This window comes from Panthera pardus, unplaced genomic scaffold (genome assembly GCF_024362965.1).
Source record: "Panthera pardus isolate Hobbes unplaced genomic scaffold, ASM2436296v1 HiC_scaffold_4, whole genome shotgun sequence".
NCBI classification, from domain to species: domain Eukaryota; kingdom Metazoa; phylum Chordata; class Mammalia; order Carnivora; family Felidae; genus Panthera; species Panthera pardus.
The window spans coordinates 17690351-17709449 of NW_026526969.1; the positions used below are offsets into that span (position 1 = coordinate 17690351).

Consider the following 19099-nt stretch of genomic DNA (forward strand, 5'->3'; position numbering starts at 1 on the left):
GGTGGGGCCCCATCCCCACCTCTCGCCCCCTGCATCCCCCCCGCTGGGCCTGCGCAGCTCCTGGGAGAGACCAACTGGGCGACTGCCATGCCTGCACGTCTCAACCGGGCCGTTGCACGAGTCTGGTGACATTTTTAGGTGTCAGACTACGGGGCTTTTCCGGCGCGGAGGCCCAGACCCCACAACGCCCCCCGAGGCGCAGGGCCATCAGCCCTCGTGCCCCGTGTCCAGGTGGATGTGGCCGTGGCCCAGGCTCGGCCATGCTGGTGGCCAGTCCCGGAGGCCTGGCACTCAGGTGTCCTCGGCGGGCGCAGAAGCGGCGGCCCAGCGGCCATCACAGCAGCTCAGGGCCCAGCCGGGTCACCCACCGGAAAACAGTCCTACCCCGGGGCCAGGAACCCCTTCTCGCTGTCCACCAAACTGCGGCTTCAGGCAGGGAGAGTGGGAATGGCGGTGGGATCGCAGACAGCTGGGGACTGCATCTCCCGAAGACAGACCCCACCGCCCGTGTCCTCCTTACTGCCCAGCCACACCTGGGGTTCAGGTCGCCGCAGGGAGGGAGGCTAGGACATCTCTCTGGAACAGGAGTCTTACTTTCCATGGGGATTGTAGTGTGTGTGTGTGTGTGGGGGGGGGGGGGGGGGGGGGGCCTGTATGTGTGTGAGCATGTGTGTGTGTTAACGTGTGTGAGCACGCGTGCGCGCATGTGTGAGCGTGCGTGCATGTGAGCGCGTGCGCGCGTGCCTGCGTGCGCGAGCGTGTATGCGCGCTCGCACGGACGTGCGCGCGCGCGCGTGTGAGCGTGCCTGCGTGCGCGAGCGTGCGTGTGTTTGTGTGCGCGCATGCGTGCAGGAGCGTGTGCTAACATGCGTGTGTGTGAGCCTCTCCCTGAGGAGCGGGTCTCCCTGGGAAGCCCCGGCGGCGCTCCCCGCAGATCCTCCCGCGGGCACAGGGTCCCGTGGGGGAGGAGGCAGGCAGGGAGGCTGGACCCGCGGCTACAGGAGCCCCTGTGCCCCGACGAGAGAAACCTCAGGGGGGCACACGGGGAAAACAGGCCTGGAGGCTTGGTTCTCACAGACCCCTGGGGCCGTGGCCACAGGAGGAGGCGGTGCGGAGCATGCAGTGTATCGGGCTGGGGCGCAGAACGTGCCCTGAGACTCCGGACCAGACCTGCTGCCCTCCGGGAAGGCGCGGCAGCAGCCAATCAGGATAAAGGCCACGCGTATACAGAGAGCAAGATGCGGGAACACGGTCCACCGGGAGCGGCCATGGGCTATGGTCACCAGACACGGGGCCTGTGGCCTCCTGGATGCCTGGGACTCCCGGACACCTGGGCACCTGGAAGCCCGGAAGCCTGGACGCCTGGGCACCTGGACGCCTGGACGCCTGGGACGGCAGGAGGAGCCCCGGGTGCAGGTGAGTTCCGGGAAGGGGTGGCCTGAGCTGGTCCTGTGCAGAGGCTGTGATATTGGTCCTCACGGGATGGGAGAAGCCTAGATCCGTCTTTTGTCTTTGCTCTGTGCCTACCTGGAGTCGGGGCGAGGTCTGAGGAAATTGGGCATTTTCACCCAGACCGGGCTGGGGAAGTTGGCCAGCTCAGCGTCCTGGCCGGAAGGGCTCCCACAGGACGTACGACTGGAGGAGAAAGAGAAATAAACCTGGGGCCACGTGGCAGGATGGTGGGTTGAATAGTGTTCACATCCTAACCCTGGGTACCTGTGAACGTGACCTCACTGGAAGCTGAGTCTTTGCAGACGTAACTGAACTGAGGATCTTGAGGTGAGATCATCTTGGATTCAGGGTGGACCCTACATCCTGTGACCGGCGGCCGGAAAGGACAAGGGAGGGGGGAGGTTTGGGAAAGGGCGCGGGAGAGGAGGCGTCCGGCGACAGTGGAGACAGGGCTGGAGGGTGGCGGCCACGAGCCCCAGATGCCCAGGAGGGAGCCTTCCTGCCACGCTCGGGGCAGTTCCACTTCTGGCCCCAGACCTCCAGAGGGTCACCTGCCACGTGAGCGTGCTCTGAGCTGCGGCCCCGGGAAAGCGGCACAGGCTCTGAGGCCAACGCCAGCAACGCTTCCTGTTTGTTCACATTAAGTGTGTGCGGCCAGCAGGTGCGCTCCCCACCGAAAATGAATTTCCAGCCGGAAGGGACCCTGGAACTGGGCGGGGGGCAGGGGGCTGCGGGCGAGGTGAGGCGCCCACACGTCTCCTGCCGGGAGGGACCTCGAGTTAACGGTCGACGGTTGTGGGCGTGCGTCCTGCTGGTGCCCGTGAAAGGGTGGCCACCGCCTGTCTCCCTCATCCTCCCGGACCCATCGCCAGGGCACAGAGGGGCAGAGACGGCGAGGCGGGCGGCGGGCGGCGTGTTCCCCCAGCGAGCCCCTCGGAACCATGGAAGCCAGGGACACGGCTGGATCTGGGCGGCGGGAGGCTCCTCGCCCCCTCCCCTGTCCTCGGAATGTGGGTTCCACTTGCCTCGTCACTCCCAGGGGCTGCTCCGAGGTAGTGATGTGATACTTTAAACACCTGCACAGGGTACACGGCTGAGCCCGACATCAGCCTTTAAGCTCTGGCGGGCGGGTGCCGCAGCCCAGGACACGTCTTGTAGGTAAGGCCCGTTTGCTTGTTGACCCCGCCACCCGCCCAGCTGGAGTGGCCTGCCTCCTCCTTCAGTCTCTCCCTGCCCTCTGCACGTGGGGCCCAGTTGCAGGTGACCCCCGGATGCTCCCAAGGAGCCCACGCACCCGCAGCGATGGTTATTACCGCTGGCGAGATTCCCCCTTATCGGATGGACAGAGTCCCCCTTGGCCCAAGTTTGGTAAGAGTTTTATCATGAAGGGTGGTTGAATTTCTCAACCAAGAGAATCATACGCGTTTTCCTTATCTGTAGCGTTGACAAGGCCGTTCATCTATCTCTACTCGGTTAATGTGGTAAAATTGCGCCGGTAGATTTTTCAGGTGTTAAACCATCCGGGTTCAGATGCTCATCGGTGTTATTGCAGTTTTTAAAATACACCGTTGGCATCAGATGATGATGTTCTATTTTGGATTTTGAATCGACGTTCATAATTGAACTTGGCCCGGAAATCTCCTTTATTCTATGTACCCAGCTCTGTTCTTTCCTCCTTCTTCTGTTCCCTGGAAGGGTGTGTTCAGTGGGGACCATCTGGTCCTACAAGATTTAGTGTAATTCTCTCGAGAAACCATGCAAGGCTGGTGTTTTAATTTGTACTTTGTGTCTGGGTCGATTTTCAACTGCCCACGTGAAATGCTTCAACGATTACAGTTCTGTTCAGGCTCTCTCTCTCTCTCTTGCTCTTTTTTTTTTTTTTTTAGTTTTTATTTATTTTTACGAGAGAGAAAGAGCAGGGGAGGAACAGAGAGAGAGGGAGACACAGAATTCAAAGCAGGCTCCAGGTTCTGAGCTGTTGGCACAGAGCCTGATGCAGGGCTCGAACCCACGAACAGTGAGATCACGAGCGGAGCTGAAGTCAGACGCTTAACGGACTGAGCCCCCCCCCCCCCCCGAAGCCCCTCTTTTACTTATTCTGAATCACTTCTTTTAGTTACATTGTCCTTTATTGTATCATTTATGTTTTCTTTGGGCTACGTCAGCTGTTGTTTTACTTCCTCACGTGAACGTGGCATTCTGGATTGTCCCGTTTTCCCCAAACTCGGGGCTGGCCCGCTCTTGTCCCGCGGACACGCTCCGCGTCTATCCCCGCGACATCGGCAGGCGGCATTTTCCTCTTGTTGGTCCTGAACAGCTTGTACTCTCCGTTCGGACATTTCTTTGACCCGAGAGCTCTTTGGAAGTGTATTTTTAAATTTCCAATTGTGTCTGTCCCTTGATATAAGGACAAACGCGTCTAAGATGACAACCCGGTCCGTTCCTGTTTTCTAACATAAGGCGAGGGAAATGAGCTCAGAGAGCAGAACCCAAGCTCGGCGTTTCCCGAGGGCGCTGACGGAGGCCTGGGGCCCTCCCCGGCCTGGCACCCCAGGGACACGCACGTGCGGAGGGCGGTCCTGGGAGGCCCCTGGGGCAGGGACACCAGCCTCCTGTCCCCGGCCCTGTCCTGAAGCCAGGGGGAGCACTGAAGGTTTCTTCTCTGGAAACTGAACGAGACATTGGGAGGTGCCCCCCCGGACAGGCGGCTCGGCCCTCCCACTGCTGGGCAGCCCGTTCCACACAAAGCCCCAGGTGCCCACCAGGCTGATGCCGGCGAGCACAGGCACTTGCCACTCACGGCTGCGAACCTGGTGGAGGCGCCCGGGGCTCCAGGAGGAGGAACAGTGCGGGCTACGGAGCGGGCAGGGGGGGAGACACGGCCGAGGGGCCCAAAGGCAGCTGGGCTGCGGGCAGTGACGGTCACAGTAGAGCCCCGCACAGGCCCGGGGTCACAGGCCGGCACCTCGATGCCCAGGGCAGAGGGCTGGGTGACAGGACAGTAGTAAGCGGACAGCGCTGGTGGCCTTCCCCACGCCCCCGGCAGCCTCTTGGCTCCGCTCCAGGTCCCAGGTGGGCTCAGGCACCCATCCCACGCTGCGGTGCCAAACCCCCCCATGCCCCCTGGCAGGCAGCCCGAGAGGGGTCACACTCCAGGATCGTCCTCACAAGTCAGGGTGGGGACCAGGGAGGCGTAGTCACATGCACCTGACAAGGCTCTCGGGGTCACTTTGAAATGGCGTTCGGGTGAAAATACATCCACAAATAGGTTCCACCAAAATTCCTGGCATTTCTTTCTCAGCACCTACTTTCCCTCAACCCACGTGCCTCACGGATGCTGCCTCAAGCTGACGCCCCAGGTGCGCACCTGCCGGTGACCCGGACCGGTCCCTGCCCTCCTGCGTTTGCCTGAGGGGAGCCTTCCTTACCGTGTCCACCAAGGGATACCCTTCCTGTCCTTGGAGAGCCAGTCAAGCATCTCCTCCTTGGTGCACTTCCCCCAACACCTGCGGAAGGCTTGCTCAGGTTCTCCTTAGCATGGCCACCATATCTTCCTCTGGGGTGTCACTTATATGCAGCACCCTGTACTCATTATTTGCTTAAAAGGCGGTCTCCTGCCAGACTCAAAGACTGAGGAAGGCAGATGTCATGTTCTATTCATATCTGGATTTTCCATATCCAGTCCAGGCTCTGCCATATAGCATTCCAGGATGGATAAGTGAGTGGGTGGGTGGATGGGCGGATGGATAGACGGATGCATGGATACATGGATGCATGGATGAGTGGATGGATGGATGGATGGATGGATGGATGGATGCATGGATGGATGGATGGATGGATGGATGGATGAGTGAGTGGGTGGGTAGATGAGTGGGTAGATTGATGAGTGGATGCAAGGATGAGTGGATGGAAGGATGGATGGATGGTTGAATGGATAGATGAGTGGATAGATGAGTGGATGGATAAGAGGATGGAAGGATGGATGGATGGTTGAATGGATAGATGAGTGGATAGATGAGTGGATGGATAAGAGGATGGAAGGATGGATGGATGGTTGAATGGATAGATGAGTGGATAGATGAGTGGATGGATAAGAGGATGGAAGGATGGATGAGTGGGTGGATGGATGGATGGATGGATGAGTGGATAGATGAGTGGATGGAAGGATGGTTGGATGAATGGATGAGTGGATAGATGAGTGGATGGATGAGAGGATGGAAGGATGGATGAGTGGGTAGGTGGATGGATGATAGATGGTTGGAATTTTGAGATGAGGCTGGCCTTCTAGCAGAGGGTGGGCTGAGAACAGCGGCCCAAGAGTGGAGTATCGCTGAGAACATCCTCCCTCCCTCTTGCCAGTCCATCCATCCTTCTACCCCCACTACCCCCACCACCCCACCACTTTTTGGCATGGAGCAACAACCTCTCCAACCCAAGCCCCAGAGCAGATGGAGCCATCAGGAAGTCCCAGGGCCACTGGGCCGCCCCAGCCGTACCCACACCCAAGAAGTCATTGGTCACGTTCTGTCTTGCTTTGCTAACAGTTTAACGAAACAAAACTGAGACTTGGCCCCGGACCCTTCTGTTCCTAACCACACCCTCACTCAGAGAAGTTTCCATTTCTCTTCTTCTTAGTGTAAGGGAGGAAGAAGCAGCACCCACCAGGGTGGAAGCGACTGAGGACCCTGTGGGGGTGGGGGGAGCAGAGGAGTCAGATGTTGGAAGGAGGACAGAGCAGAGAGACTGGGACAGGGAAGGAGCTGCACTGTCAGGAACCGGGCAGGAACCCAGCCAGAGAGGTGAGCTCTCGTCCCGCCTCCACCTATGGATCCTGTTGGCCACAGTCAACTTTCTGAAATTCGAACAGCATTGATCACTGGAACTTTCCACAACAATGGACTGTGTCTCTGTGCCCACTATGACATAGTGAGACTGAGAATGTGAGTTTTCACGTAATTCACTCTTAGTGATGCGTACGTGGCCCCACATGGCCGGCGGGCTCCCGGGCCCCACACTGGCAGACAGGGTGCAGGCCATCCTGCAGGAGCTGGAGTGAATCCCCACTGTTGTAGGGAAGGACAGATGCCGGCGTAGGACCACCTCTCACTTTTCTTGGTGTCTGGCCCCCAGGGGAGGCTGGGTTCGATGGTGCAGTTAGGGAACATGAGGTAATGCAGGGGAAGGAGTGCCGGGAGGGGACATTGGTCTCATCCCTGAGGATTGGGGGGACGAGGCTGGGGAGGGAGGCCGAGCCGCGGGAGGGGTCTAGAATGTGGCCTCCTGGAAACAGACCCCACCCAGGGCACGGCAGTAACCACGGGGCCTCCCCGGCTCAGCCACTCGCCCTGCCAGCAGATACAATTGGTCCAGGTTGTTCCTGAAGCTTTCAGAGCCTTGGAACTTCCACCAGGAAGTACCCCCTCCCCACCGCGGTCAAGTACATGCAGAAATCCTGGAGGCTGCTTTGCACACAGTTTAATAGGACAGCAGACAGGGGGGAGGAGGGAGGTCCCTGACGCTTCTTACCCAACATGCCCGCTGTCAAGGAGACACGAGCTTCCCAGCCCCTCCTCTGCCTCTTGGGCCCCAAAGTCAGAGAAGGACAGGGCACCGAGGGGACAGGGCACCTGGGAGACGGTGGTGCCGAATGGGGGAGGTGGCAGGGGTGGCTGGCTCCTCGGCCACACAGGCCCATCAAGGCCACAGGGGGACGTGCTGGTAGATCCAGGATGAGTAGGTCATCACGCGGGTGTAGACCGCAGGATAGTCGATGTGCCCGGAGGCCATGCCCCAGCTCAGCACTCCCACTTGGATCCACATGTCCAGCCAGAAACAGACCAGGGGGCCCCCCGCATCACCCTGTAAGGGGGGCTCACAGGTCAGTCGGCCGCAGGGCGCCCCACTGCAACACCCAGAAGCCCTGAAACGGAGGGCAGGGGCGGGCCCGAGTCTCACCTGGCGGGAACCCCTTCCCCTCCTCCCTGCACACAGCATGTCCTTCTTGATGACACTGCCGTGGCCTCCAGCAGGTGACCCCTGGCGGTAGATCTTCTCGCAGACCTGGTTCTCCACGATGGGGACCTCCGCCTCCTGCAGGCGGTGGGCTGGGGATGGCAGGGCTGCGGGAGGGGCTGGGTGAGAGAGGGCGGCTCCAGGGGCTCACGCCCCCCCCCCCCGGGTGCCAGGCCACGCTCCCCTGGGTCCCTCCTCTCGGAGTCACGCGTCACACCATCGCTTTGATGGAAAAAAGGACGGGAATCATGGCCAATTCGTTGTCGTGTATCCAAAAGCCGCTCCATGAAATCAGAGGCCAGGCTTGGGTACATGAGAGAAAGGCCTTGCAGAAACCAACGAGCCACACTGAGGTCCCTGTCCCGACTGGCGGTCACACGGTGGGGGTTTTGAAGACTTTGCTACTTTAGTCACAACCAAGAGGCCAAGCCTCGACATTCTGGCGCGTCAACAGAGCGGGGCCACGCCAGGGGCTGGGGGCCCAGAAAGTTCGCTCACACCCAGACCCCAGAAAGAGCTGGGTTTTGAGGGATCTTTGGGGTCCGGGAGCCACGCGGTTCCCTGGCGTGTTTGCTGGTCGCCGAGCGCGGTGGTGCCGGAGGAAGCCACACCCTCACTCTCAGCCTGCGGGTCCCCCCCCCCACCCCACGCAGCAGGCCAGTGACACGAGCCAGGGTGGGGAGGGAGCCCCTCCCAGGACCATCATGTGATCCTGAGCCCGGGGCCTCCTTCACCCCGGCCTCAGTTTCCCCGTCTTAACCTCCCGTGTGCAAACAGCCTGGGGAAACGGGCAGGGAGGGAAGCAAGGGAAGGTGGTCTCCCCGGGAAGCACAGCAGTGAACCCCTCCCAGTAGGACGAGTCCCGAGTCCCTGGGTTCCCAGCTGCAGGAGCAGTGACCCCTCGCCCGTAGGATGTTGTCCAAGTTTAAACAAGGACGTTCTCAGATGCCTCCTGAGGCCGGGCCGGGGGTGGGTGGCCAGTAGTCCGGCCGGCCCATCTGTGCCGGGCATGTCCCCCCACCGACCAAGGCCGTGGGCCATGCGGTCCCCACCTCACCCCCGTGTCCTCTGCCTTGTCCCTCCTCTGAGCAGCCCCCCCCCCTGGTCTTACCGTGGGCCCCAAAGGTGCCCCAGCCGGTCACCCAGCACTTTGTTCCGGGGCTGAGCACCAGTGAGTCAGGAGCAAGGCTGACGGGGTTCACGTGCTGGGACAGCATCACGGGTGCCTCCAGTCTCAGCAGGGCGATGTCCGCGCCCCCCCAGGCAGACAGGCTCACATTGAACTTGGGGTGGCGGATGATCTCGGTCACGTTGTGCAGCTGGTCGTGGTCATAGAGTCTCAGCTGCCCCATTTGGACCCTGTATTTCTGTGGCTCCCTGGGAGAGAGACCAGGAGCTTCTCCAGGAAGCCGGGTGGGGGCGAGCACCTGGTCACCCCCCCCCCAGCAGGACTGTCTCCAGGGGCTCAGAGCCTGAAGGCTCCCCCTGACACCCCCAGAGCCACCCAGACCCAGAGTCTCCTGGCCCAGGACACTGTCCCCTCACACCGCCCCGGCCCTCTGCCTGCTCCCCTCCCGCCCCCTCCTCTGCCAAGGGGGCGGCCAGAGTCACCCACAGTCCAACGCAGTGGGCCGCGGTCAGCACCCACTGGGGGTGGACGAGGGAGCCGCCACATTCGTGCTGCCACCGGTCACACTCTTCGTTGAAGACCCTCAGGCTGACCTGCCATGGCCACTTCCCGGCAGGGATGTCATGGTCCCCGTCGGTGCCCACCAGCTCGGGCCCCAGGCCAGGCCCTGGAGAAGCGCAGTGGGGAGCCGTCAGGGACCCAGAGGCTGCTGCCGCCTGGGGCTAAGCACAGCCTCCCACACTTAGTGTCTCCCAAAGGTCACCACCCTGTCCCACTCCAGGTCAGTGCAGGCCTGAGGTCACCGATGGGTTCCAGGATGACGGGAGCACTGCATGGGGTAGGCACTCACCAGGGGTCACGGGCACAGAGCCCCCCAGGCAGGGGAGGGTCACGAACAGCAGCCACAGCATCTGTGGGGGGAGAGGGGGCGGCTGGAGTCAGGACACCAGGGCCAGGTTCCCCACGTCTGGGATAGAGAGGGCAGGGGTCTGGGCTATGTCCTCACCCTTCTGAGTCCTCTCCCTTCTGCCCCTGGGGCCTCAGAGCCCCTTTATCCTGCAAGCCCAGGAAGTGGGTGGGCCAAGAGCAGGGAACCTGGGGGCAGGGCCCCCCCCCCCAACTAGTGGTCAGGGTACCAGCACCTGCAGAGAACCCACTGTTGCTGGCCCAGGGCCAGGCGCTGGGAACCCAGCAGCCAGAGTGGACACAGGCCCATCTGGGGGTGAATCGGGCCTCCTGGGGTGATAGTAGGTGCCCAGGGTCAGGAAAGGCCCGTCCTGGGGGCACAGATCCGAAGGGTAAGGGTGGAGCCTCGTTCTGCAGGCCCAGGCCCTGGGTCCACACCTGCCCTCCCACCCCTCGCGGGACCACCAGCTCCCCAGGCAGCCCCACAGGAGGTCCTGTAACCTGGCCCCAGCCAGCGAGGGCCATGGGTGCAGCGACCTCCATGGGGACCCGGTACGACCTTCGTGGAGGCCTCCTCCCTCTTCCCAGGACTGGACACACGCTGGGCCAGCACAGGACAAGGCTCCCCAGTCTCAGCACCGGGGTCTGGTGGAGGTTTGCGGGACAAGGGTGCCGTGGCTGGGGGAGGGTCCAGTCATCTGGAGCCTGGTGGGTCCCTGCTGGGCCCTGAAACCTGGGCTTAGGGGGCAGGGTGGGACGCTTGGGCATGAGGGGCTGCCCCCCGACCCTGTCACCGCAGCCGACCTCCCACCCACGCCCTCGTCCGCCCTCAGCCTCCCTGCTGCCGACACAGCTGGGTCCCTGCCATGGTTCCACCCGGTCACATGGCCGAACCACGATGAGGGGATGGGGAAGCACCCACCGGGACCCCTAAGAAGGGACCCCCGAACTCAGGAGGGGCTGGACGCTGGGCCCCCATCTGATGGATGATCCCAGAACGGTCCTACTACACACCCGGTGGCTGTCCCTTTTAAGACCCCCGTGTCCCCAGTGCAGGGAAGGGTGCCTGGGAGACCCCAACTCGTTTATGGACACCGATGTCTGGGTGGCTTCTCCAGGCACTCGTGTCCTGGTTTGTCAGCTACGAATTAGTCAGAAAATGAAAGCTCTGAGCTCTTTAAAAATGTTTCAGTTCCATGTTTATTTGGTGTTTTGTGTTTGTTTGTTTGTTTGTTTGTTTGTTTGTTTTTTAAGGCAGCTGGGGTTGGCAGGGAGGGACAGAGCTGAGGTTTCTGGAGCGGAGCAGTGCAGAACAGGACGGGGCACAGCCTGGGGGGCCCCTGATGCAGGACTTCCTTGCTGTAGGTCCGAGCATTCAGGACCCTGACGGACAGGTGTGTGGGGCGGGGAACAGCTGTCCCGTCACCATCACAGCCAGAAAATCCAGAGGCGCCAAAGGAGACCCCCGTTTTCCTGGTGAAGCTGTCCTCGCAGGGCAACCTGGGGGCCTGATGTCATCCCCGCAGGGAGGACCTTAGGGGACCGAGGCTTTTGGGACACATTATCAGAATGAAAGAAAGAGACGTTTTGATTTGTCAGATGGGACATTGAAAATCCAGGAAAGAATCTGGTGCCAGAAAGGGAGGAAATGGTCTGTAGAACGGGCCCGACACCGTCCAGGAGTGCAGGGCGTTCTGAAGGAGCAGAGGGGCGGAGGAGGACCCCCCAGGGCCTCCCGCTGGATCCTGAGCCTCGAGCCTCGTGCCAGCGGAGGGAGGGAGGAGGGAGGAAGAGAGATCTAGGATCGAAGCCCCCGGCACCGAAAGCAGCACATCATCCCCTGACATTCTTTCGGGGCCCCCGGGAGCCACCCCTCTCCTCTCTGCCTGGCCCGCAGATGCCAGCGCCAGGGACCCCAACAGGCAGGCCTGGCCATCGCCCCCCCCCCCCCCGCCCCCGCCGCTCTGAGCCGCAGACGCACCACAGTCAAGCACAGACACGGCCTTGGGCGGTTCTCCCAGAACGTTTAATGAGACTCCAATCGCAAGCAGTCCCCTGTGATTCCTGGGCTTGTTCCCACGCTGGACTCCCCTCGAGGAGCCGCTCCCCTGCTCCCCCCAACCCCGCAGGGAAACGTGGTGCTGAGACAAGGGACTTCGGGGGTCTGTCCCTTCTAGGGTGCGGGGGACAGAGGGACGTGCCGGCAGATCCAGGGCACGTAGCTCGTCACTCGCGTGTACACCCCGGGGAAGTCGCGATGGCCGCACTGGTGGTCCCAGCTCACGATCCCCACCTGGAGCCAGGTGCAGTTCCAGCGGCACACCAGGGGGCCCCCGGAGTCCAGCTGCGGGGAGACAAGGCCCTCAGCCCGGGCTCCCCGCGTCCCCACGGCCTAGGGACCGGCGGAGCCCACGGCCCTGGGCGGGAAGGGGACAGAGGAAGAGGCCAGGGCAGCCGGGAGCCTCACCTGGCAGGAGTCCCGGCCCTCACTCCCCGCACATAGCATGTCGGCCTTGATGACCTGATCGCTGCTCTCCGAAGCGTTCTGATAGTGGCGGTTACACTCCTCGTTCCCCACCACGGGGATCTCCACCTCCTGCAGGTGGTAGGGGGGCGGCAGAGGCGCTGCGGGGAGGCAGGCGCCGCGTCAGAACCGGGCTCGCCTTCTTCCCGGCCGCGCGCACACCCCGCTGTGTGCTGGGCCGCCCCCCACTGCCAGGCCTGACCCCGGGGCCCAGCACCAGCCCCCGCGGGTACAGCCCACGCCCTCTGTGCCCGGGCATCTGTCCAGATGCCCATGCAGCTCCAGGACGCAGGACTCCCTCGCCGGAGTCTGGGCCCCCGAACCCGAGGACAGGCCCCAGGAGAGCCCTCCAGCGTCCGCGGGACTCACAGCTCCTGCGGGGAAACTCTGCCTCAGCGACAGAGGAGCCCCGCACCTCGTGGGTCACCCAAACTCAGCGAGCCTGAGTTCGTCCCCCGTGATGTGACCGCCCCCATGCGCCCTCCGACTGTGGTGGCCGGAGTCCAGCTCGGATACGGCAGGGGCCGGAGTCAAACACAGAACCGCCTACCCCGGGGCGAGTGTCCAGTTCCTGACGTCTGTTCCAGAAACTTCCTGCCCAGAACCCTGGCATCCACCTGACCCTGGGGATCCCAAAAGGCCCGTGCAGTGAGCCACTCTCTTTAAAGGCCCAGCCACCCCATCCCCCCATCCTTCCCCAGCTAGTCTCCCCAATACCTACAGTTGTCCGCAATGTCACCCCAGCCGGTCACCCAGCACATCTTCCTTGCGGGGACCCGTAGGGAGGCAGGCGGGAGGGAGACCAGGTTGACATGCTCAGAGAGCATCACGGGCGCCTCCAGTCTCAGCAGGGCGATGTCCGCGCCCCCCCAGGCGGACAGGCTCGCGTTGAACTTGGGGTGGCGGATGATCTCGGCCACCTTGTGCAGCTGGTCGTGGTCATAGAGTCTCAGCTGCCCGACTTGGACCCTGAAGGCACAAGCCTCCAAGTCCTCCCTGGGGGAGAAGGGGCCCAGGGCTTCTCAGGGGGGGCAGAGGGCACGCAGAGCTGGGAGGGGGCCCCAGGAAGCCCGCCCAAAGCAGCAGGACCCTGCACATGGCACACCCCCCACCCAGCTTGCACCCAGCCACGGGGATGGTGACGCACGACTCACGGCTCAACGCAGTGGGCAGCAGTCAGCACCCACTGGGGGTGGATGAGGGAGCCCCCGCATTCGTGCTGCCACAGGCCAAGCCTCATGTCGTAGAACCTCAGGCTGACCTGCCACGGATACCTCCAGCCTGAGACATCGCAGCCCCCCACGATGCCCACCGACTCTCGTCCCGGGCTGGGGGCTGCGGAACAAGTTGAGGGGCTATCAGGGGCCCAGACAATGACCTTCTCAGAGTTCAGGAAGGGACAAGGGAAGCTTTTCCCAAAGGGACAGTCCCCACAACCCCTGGGCTACTTCTGGGAGCCCTGAGCACATTGGAGGGGATCCGGACTCACCAGGGGTCACGGGCACAGAGCCCCCCGGGAAGGGGAGAGTCAGAAACAGTAGCCACAGCATCTGCAGGGGACCCGAGGGGAAGAGCTCAGATGCAGCTTTCTCCACGGCGGCCCCTTCCCTGGGCGTCCCTCCCTGGCCCCCATTTATCCTAACAACACAGGAAGTGACCAGAGTGGGTCAGCCCTCCCCCGGGGGGGGGGGACACTCTGTGGCCAAACAGGGCACAGCCTTGCCACCTTCTGCCAGCCAGGCAGAGCAGGCAGGGGAGGAAACCCCCTGGGCCACACCGTGAGGGCAGGTCCCATCGTGAAGGACACAGTCACAAATGTGGTGTCTGAAGAGAGTGAGACCTTCCGTGAAGAGATGGCCCGTCCCGGCTGCTGTCTCAGGAAGGTGATTTGAGGCTGAGACAGAGATGAACTTGAAGCCATCTGCCCTCAGCCTCGGTGTCACCCCTTAGGCCGCGGTCCTGCTCCCCTGGGCCCCGGTCCTCCAGCCCCCAGGAGGGAGAAAAAACACATAAGGCTGCCCCATGAGTGGGCGTGGGGGGGCTTTGCTCCGAGCTGTGCCGCTGGGCTGGGACATCTCAGGACCAGTTCGGTCGTGCTCCTGTGGGGATCCCTTCGCTCTATCTACGATTCACGGACGGTGCCCCAGCCGGGCTTGTACTTCCCAACAACTCGGTCTCTCTTCCGTGGAGCGTCTGGGCCTCCCTGCTCACCCAGGCAAGGGGAAGTGAGGGGCGTCGGGGCCCGGGTCCCCAGGCCACCGGGAAACTTGTGTTGGAGACCCTCCGGGAGGCCCACGCTCCGCTGACCTCAGCCACTCCCCGAGGCCCCCAGAGTCGATGAAGCAGTGACCCCGGGCCCCGGGCCCAGCCCAGGCTGCGTCACAGCTGAGCTACAGAGACGGGGAGGTGCTGAGAGGCCCACGCAGCCCCGAAGAAGGGGTGAGGAACCCCAGTCCCAACCGCAGGGCAGGAGACGGCGGCCTGGTCCTTTTCTGCTCAGGCTGACTGTAGACAGGCAGGGCCGGAGCATGGTGTGGGGCACCGGGGAGCCCCGGGGCAGGTCAGGGAGGGCACGGGGGCGAGGTGCCCACTCTCGTCATCTGTCGGGCCCTGGCTCTCGGCTCCCTTCAGCAGGGCTACCCAGAAGAGGCAGGAGACCCCAGAAAAGGCCTTGGGCCTGGAGCCTGCAGGTGCCCAGGGGGACCAGCCACAGGTGCGGCCGGACACGGAGCCTAGAAACGCAAGCAGGGTCTTCCCTGCGGATGAAGGTGTCTTATGAGGAGACCCTCCCGCCTGGATAGTTCCACTTTGAGCCCCAGGGGACACATCTGATGATTTCCGTGTGAAAATGTGACTCAGGCAGCCCTGGAGGAAGCCGTGGGTGATGGTGGGCACCTCTGTGTGCTCCTGCCCACTCCGACCACGAGGCGGGGGCCAGGCCGGAGACACACGCACGCACTCGCCATTCTGCGTGTCATTAAAGGCAAGGAAAAAAAAATCATTTAGAACCGAGCAAACTGCCCTTCAAGGGCAACCTAAGGATATCCTCGATAACGCAGCATCTCAAACCTTTGATACTCTCTGCGACAGTTGAGATAAGACTCGTAAAGGAAAATGTTGCAAGAGATATATTCAGCGAAAGAAATCAAATATCGTGATAAAGGTTACCGCCATCCTTTTCAAAAAGATAGTGTCGAAGACCGAGAGAAGCCGTATCCACAGTAACCCAGAATCAACAGTTCAGATATCAACACAACGGAATCAGGAAAGTGAGAGCCGGAGATACGAGGTGCAGACGGCGCGGACACGATCTCCTCTTCCCGCATACGTCTGTTCTAGAAGACAGGGAAGGGAGGGAGAAGAAGGAACAAACACGGGGCTAGTGGACCAATATAAAATATAATACGTTCACGTGGTAGAAATCAGACTGAGCACATCAGTGATCGTAATAAACACAGAGGGACAGAACTTAGTGGCCAAAAGTCCAGTTCTGAAGGTGGATTGGCTATCAAAACACACACATCCAGGTGATACACTGTTTGCAAGACAGAAGCAAAAGTCAACGGGAAAAGGGTGGAAAAAGGTATTACAGGCAGATAAATGCTAGACCACCTGTAGCGTGATTCGTTGAAAAGCGTTTTTGGCAAGTTGGGAGTTTGTCAGCATTGAAAAACCCACTCATCAAAACACACTCGAAGAGGGGTGCCTGGGTGCCTCAGTCGGTTGAGCCTCTGACTCTCCATTTCGGCTCAGGTCACGATCCCAGGGTCTTGGGATCGAGCCCCGTGTCGGGCTCTGGGCCGAGTGTGGAGTCTGCTTGGGATTCGCTCTCTCCCTCTCTGCCCCTCCCCTGCTCGTGTGAGCTCTGTCACTGTAAGTAGATAAGTAGGTAAGTAAATAAATAAAATCTTAAAAAGTAATTCTAAAAAGGTACATCTTAGTAAATTATTAGGATTTTTCTCTAAGTGTTTGTCACGATAAAATACACATAACGTAAAATTCACCTTAAACGTTTTGAGCACGCTGTTCCGTGGCACTAAATATATTCACAGCATACACCCGTCCCCACCATCCACGTCCGGAACTTCCTCATCTCACAAAACTGACGCGCTGGCTCCTGCCATCTGCTTCCCGTGCTTGTGATGTGATGGCTCCAGGGACCCGTGTCCCCCGGTGTGTGCCTGGTGCATGTCGATATGGTCCTCGGGGTTTATCTGTGTTGGAGCGAGCGTCACTATCCCCCCTTCTCGAGGCTGAATCACAGTCCCCTGCACAGACCACACGGCGTTTACTCATTCGCTGGGCGCTCCGTTTGGAACACGTGTGAGCTCTTCGGATGTACTTCTGGAAAGCCCCGAACCGGTAGAGACATGAGCCGCGGCCTTGGAGAGAAGGGCGACGTGTCATGGAGGCCTTAACACCTGTAGATTCAACGTGATTCCCGTGTAAATCTCAAATGGGCCTTTTCAGGGCCTCTGATGAGATTTTCCAAAAGTACCCCAGGACAACACAGGGCCAACGGTACCGGGCCCTACTGGGGAGGGAAGGCGGGGAGGGACGCCCTTGCTACAGATCAGGACTGTGGTGGGCCCGTGCGTCCTCCCAAGTGGCTCCGTCAGACTGACTCTGGCCGGTGTCCACACTGGGCTAAGCATCACTGGGGCTAGTTGGGTTCTGAGTCAGCACCGCGGCCCTCGATGCCTCTGCGCGCCGGTTCCCCATCTGCAGCTTGACCACCTCCCGGGGTAAAGCTGGTGGAGGACAGTGCGTGTCTCCCCTTCCCCTTCCTGGGACCAGTGCTAACGATTGGTCTTCCAGTCACTCAACAAACATTTACTGAGCCCGGCGCCGTGCCAGTCACAGGGCCGTGAGAACACAATGCATAAAACGGGCAGAGGGTCTGCCCTGGTCTGGGCTGCAGAATAGGGTCATTGGAGGTGGCAAGAAACACAGTGAAGAAACAAAGCAGGGACCGACCAGGGACCCGGGGACGTGTGCAGACTAGGCTTCTGTTGGGGGTCATCAGTTGTCCTCAGGACAAAAGGACACCCTTGGGGACGGGAGGCTTGCAGGTGGGGATGAGGACATCTGTCTTCTCCCACCCAAGGCCCCGAGGCGGCCCTGCTGTGCCCGATGAAGGGTGGAGGGAACCCGTCCTGGTGGGAGGAGGGGATGGAGAGAAAGGCTCACGGTACTGGTTGGGAACTGGGTGTGTCGGAGCAGGGGGGCGGAGGGCAGGCTCCCTGGGCACCCCCAGTGCTCCACCCTGCCTGGGGCTCCTTCACAGGGCCCTACATACGCATGATGGCCCCTGAGAACCCTGAGATTGGGTTCTCAGCCATCTCACAGTCCACTTCTATGTGATGTGTAAGACAGTCGTGTGACACGTGTGACCCATCAGAGGGAAGGTAGGTGGGTATTCACAGCCTCCTGTCACCGAGATCCCCCCTGAAGCCTTCAGATGGGAGATCCCCAGACCCGGTGCCGGGTCCCTTGCAGAGACCGCCCTCCCCCGGACACGGCATTCAAACAGGCTAATCAGACCCGGGGCAGCCCTGAGCCTCACCCAACCTGAGCCTGGCCCCAGGCCCCTGGCATCACAGCCACCAAGGAGCCATATGGGCTCAGGGCGGCCCGAGAGCCCACGAGAGAAGCCAGTGCCCCGCTCAGGACGGGGAGTGACCGTTCGTTCTCCTTGCCGTGGGGTTTGCAGTAGCCTCCCCCAGCCCGAAGGTGGGGGGTCTGGGGTCACAGACCAGGCGGGAACAGCCCGGATGGGGTGCAGACACCACTAGCCCCTCCCCCTGCCCCCACATCCGCCGCAGGCTGGCCGGGCTCGCTGCTTCTCGTCCCCAGGATCACCCCCCTCCGGTCGAATGCCTGTAAGGGGCCAACAGGACATGTTGTCTGGCCGGCAGTCATGACTCACCCCTGAAATCTTTGCTCAGCGCAGCGCTCTGGGTGACCCGTTTAAGGCCCAGGGACACGCCTGCTGATTTCACTGAGAAAAGGACACAACAGCCACGGAGGTGGAGCCGAGGGCCGAGGAGGCCGCGAGCACCCTGCCGCTGGCCAGGCCGGGTCCCCCCTCTCTGGCCTCAGACCCCCCGGGAAGTTGGGGGGGCGTGGGGGCATCCAGACCCGGTGGCTCATCCCAGCTCACAAACCCCAGTTGTCAGTTTTCAGGAATTTGGTGACTCAGCGGTTATACACAGGCATGAATAAAATTAAATCATACGAATTTATAATTTAGAACATGAGGGTCACCTGGCTGGCTCAGGCAGTGGAGCATATGACCCTTGATCTCGGAGTCGTGAGTTCAATCCCCACGTTGGGTGTAGAGATGACTTAAAAATAAAATCTTGGGGCGCCTGGGTGGCTCAGTCGGTTAAGCGTCCCACTTCGGCTCAGGTCATGATCTCGCGGTCCGTGAGTTCGAGCCCCGCGTCGGGCTCTGTGCTGACAGCTCAGAGCCTGGAGCCTGTTTCAGATTCTGTGTCTCCCTCTCTCTGTGACCCTCCCCCGTTCATGCTCTGTCTCTCTCTGTCTCAAAAATAAATAAACGTTAAAAAAAATTTAAAAATAAAATAAAATCTTAAAAATAAACAAACATGATACTGGAAACAGGTGGAAAATACATCCAAAAATCACAGACAAACCTCACAGCAGAAACCACTGACAAAGGAAAGATTGGGGAAAAGGACAGGAGTCCATTGGAATGAGCTCGTCTGGGGAAGAGAGGTTTATCTTCTAAATGAATGTAGCCTCTGGCCCTTTTACTTATTTGGTTTTTATTTCTCTACTGAGATTTCTTTTTCATTAACTGTGGGTTTTTCTTTACACGGCGGAGCACAGTTTTAACAGCCGCCTTAGATGCTTTGCCTCTGATTCCAGCATGTGCAAGATTGGGCCGCCTCCGTCCAGCCCTTGTACCGCCTGCGACACTGGCCACGGTCCTGGCCAAGTCCCAAACCCAGGTGTCCCAGCTGCAGCCCATGCCGACTCATGCCCCGCAGGAGGGAGGTGCTGGTCCGGCCCACGGGGAGCAAGAAACCCCAGTGGCAGCCTCAGGGGGA

At 60.8% G+C, this 19099-nt stretch overlaps 2 protein-coding genes across 3 annotated transcripts; both read right to left on the reverse strand.

Moving 5' to 3' along the window:
- Nucleotides 1-6912: 6912 nt before the first annotated feature.
- Nucleotides 6913-9539, reverse strand: LOC109278093 (mastin-like). The gene is made up of 5 exons (XM_019468099.2): nt 9444-9539; nt 9080-9260; nt 8576-8841; nt 7408-7571; nt 6913-7311 (listed from the first exon to the last, which is right to left on the reverse strand). The coding sequence occupies exons 1-5, from the start codon at nt 9502-9504 to the stop codon at nt 7147-7149; spliced, it is 837 nt and encodes a 278-aa protein (XP_019323644.2). The 5' UTR covers nt 9505-9539; the 3' UTR covers nt 6913-7146.
- A 1964-nt stretch (nt 9540-11503) lies between these two features.
- Nucleotides 11504-13624, reverse strand: LOC109278091 (mastin-like). 2 transcript variants are annotated; one of them, XM_019468096.2, is made up of 5 exons: nt 13513-13624; nt 13178-13284; nt 12745-13019; nt 11967-12124; nt 11504-11843 (listed from the first exon to the last, which is right to left on the reverse strand). In XM_019468096.2, the coding sequence occupies exons 2-5, from the start codon at nt 13261-13263 to the stop codon at nt 11673-11675; spliced, it is 690 nt and encodes a 229-aa protein (XP_019323641.1). In that variant the 5' UTR covers nt 13264-13284; nt 13513-13624; the 3' UTR covers nt 11504-11672. The 2 variants fall into 2 exon arrangements, with proteins under 2 accessions (XP_019323641.1, XP_019323640.1); XM_019468095.2 differs by having other exon boundaries at nt 13178-13358; nt 13513-13603.
- Between the last annotated feature and the right edge of the window lie 5475 nt (nt 13625-19099).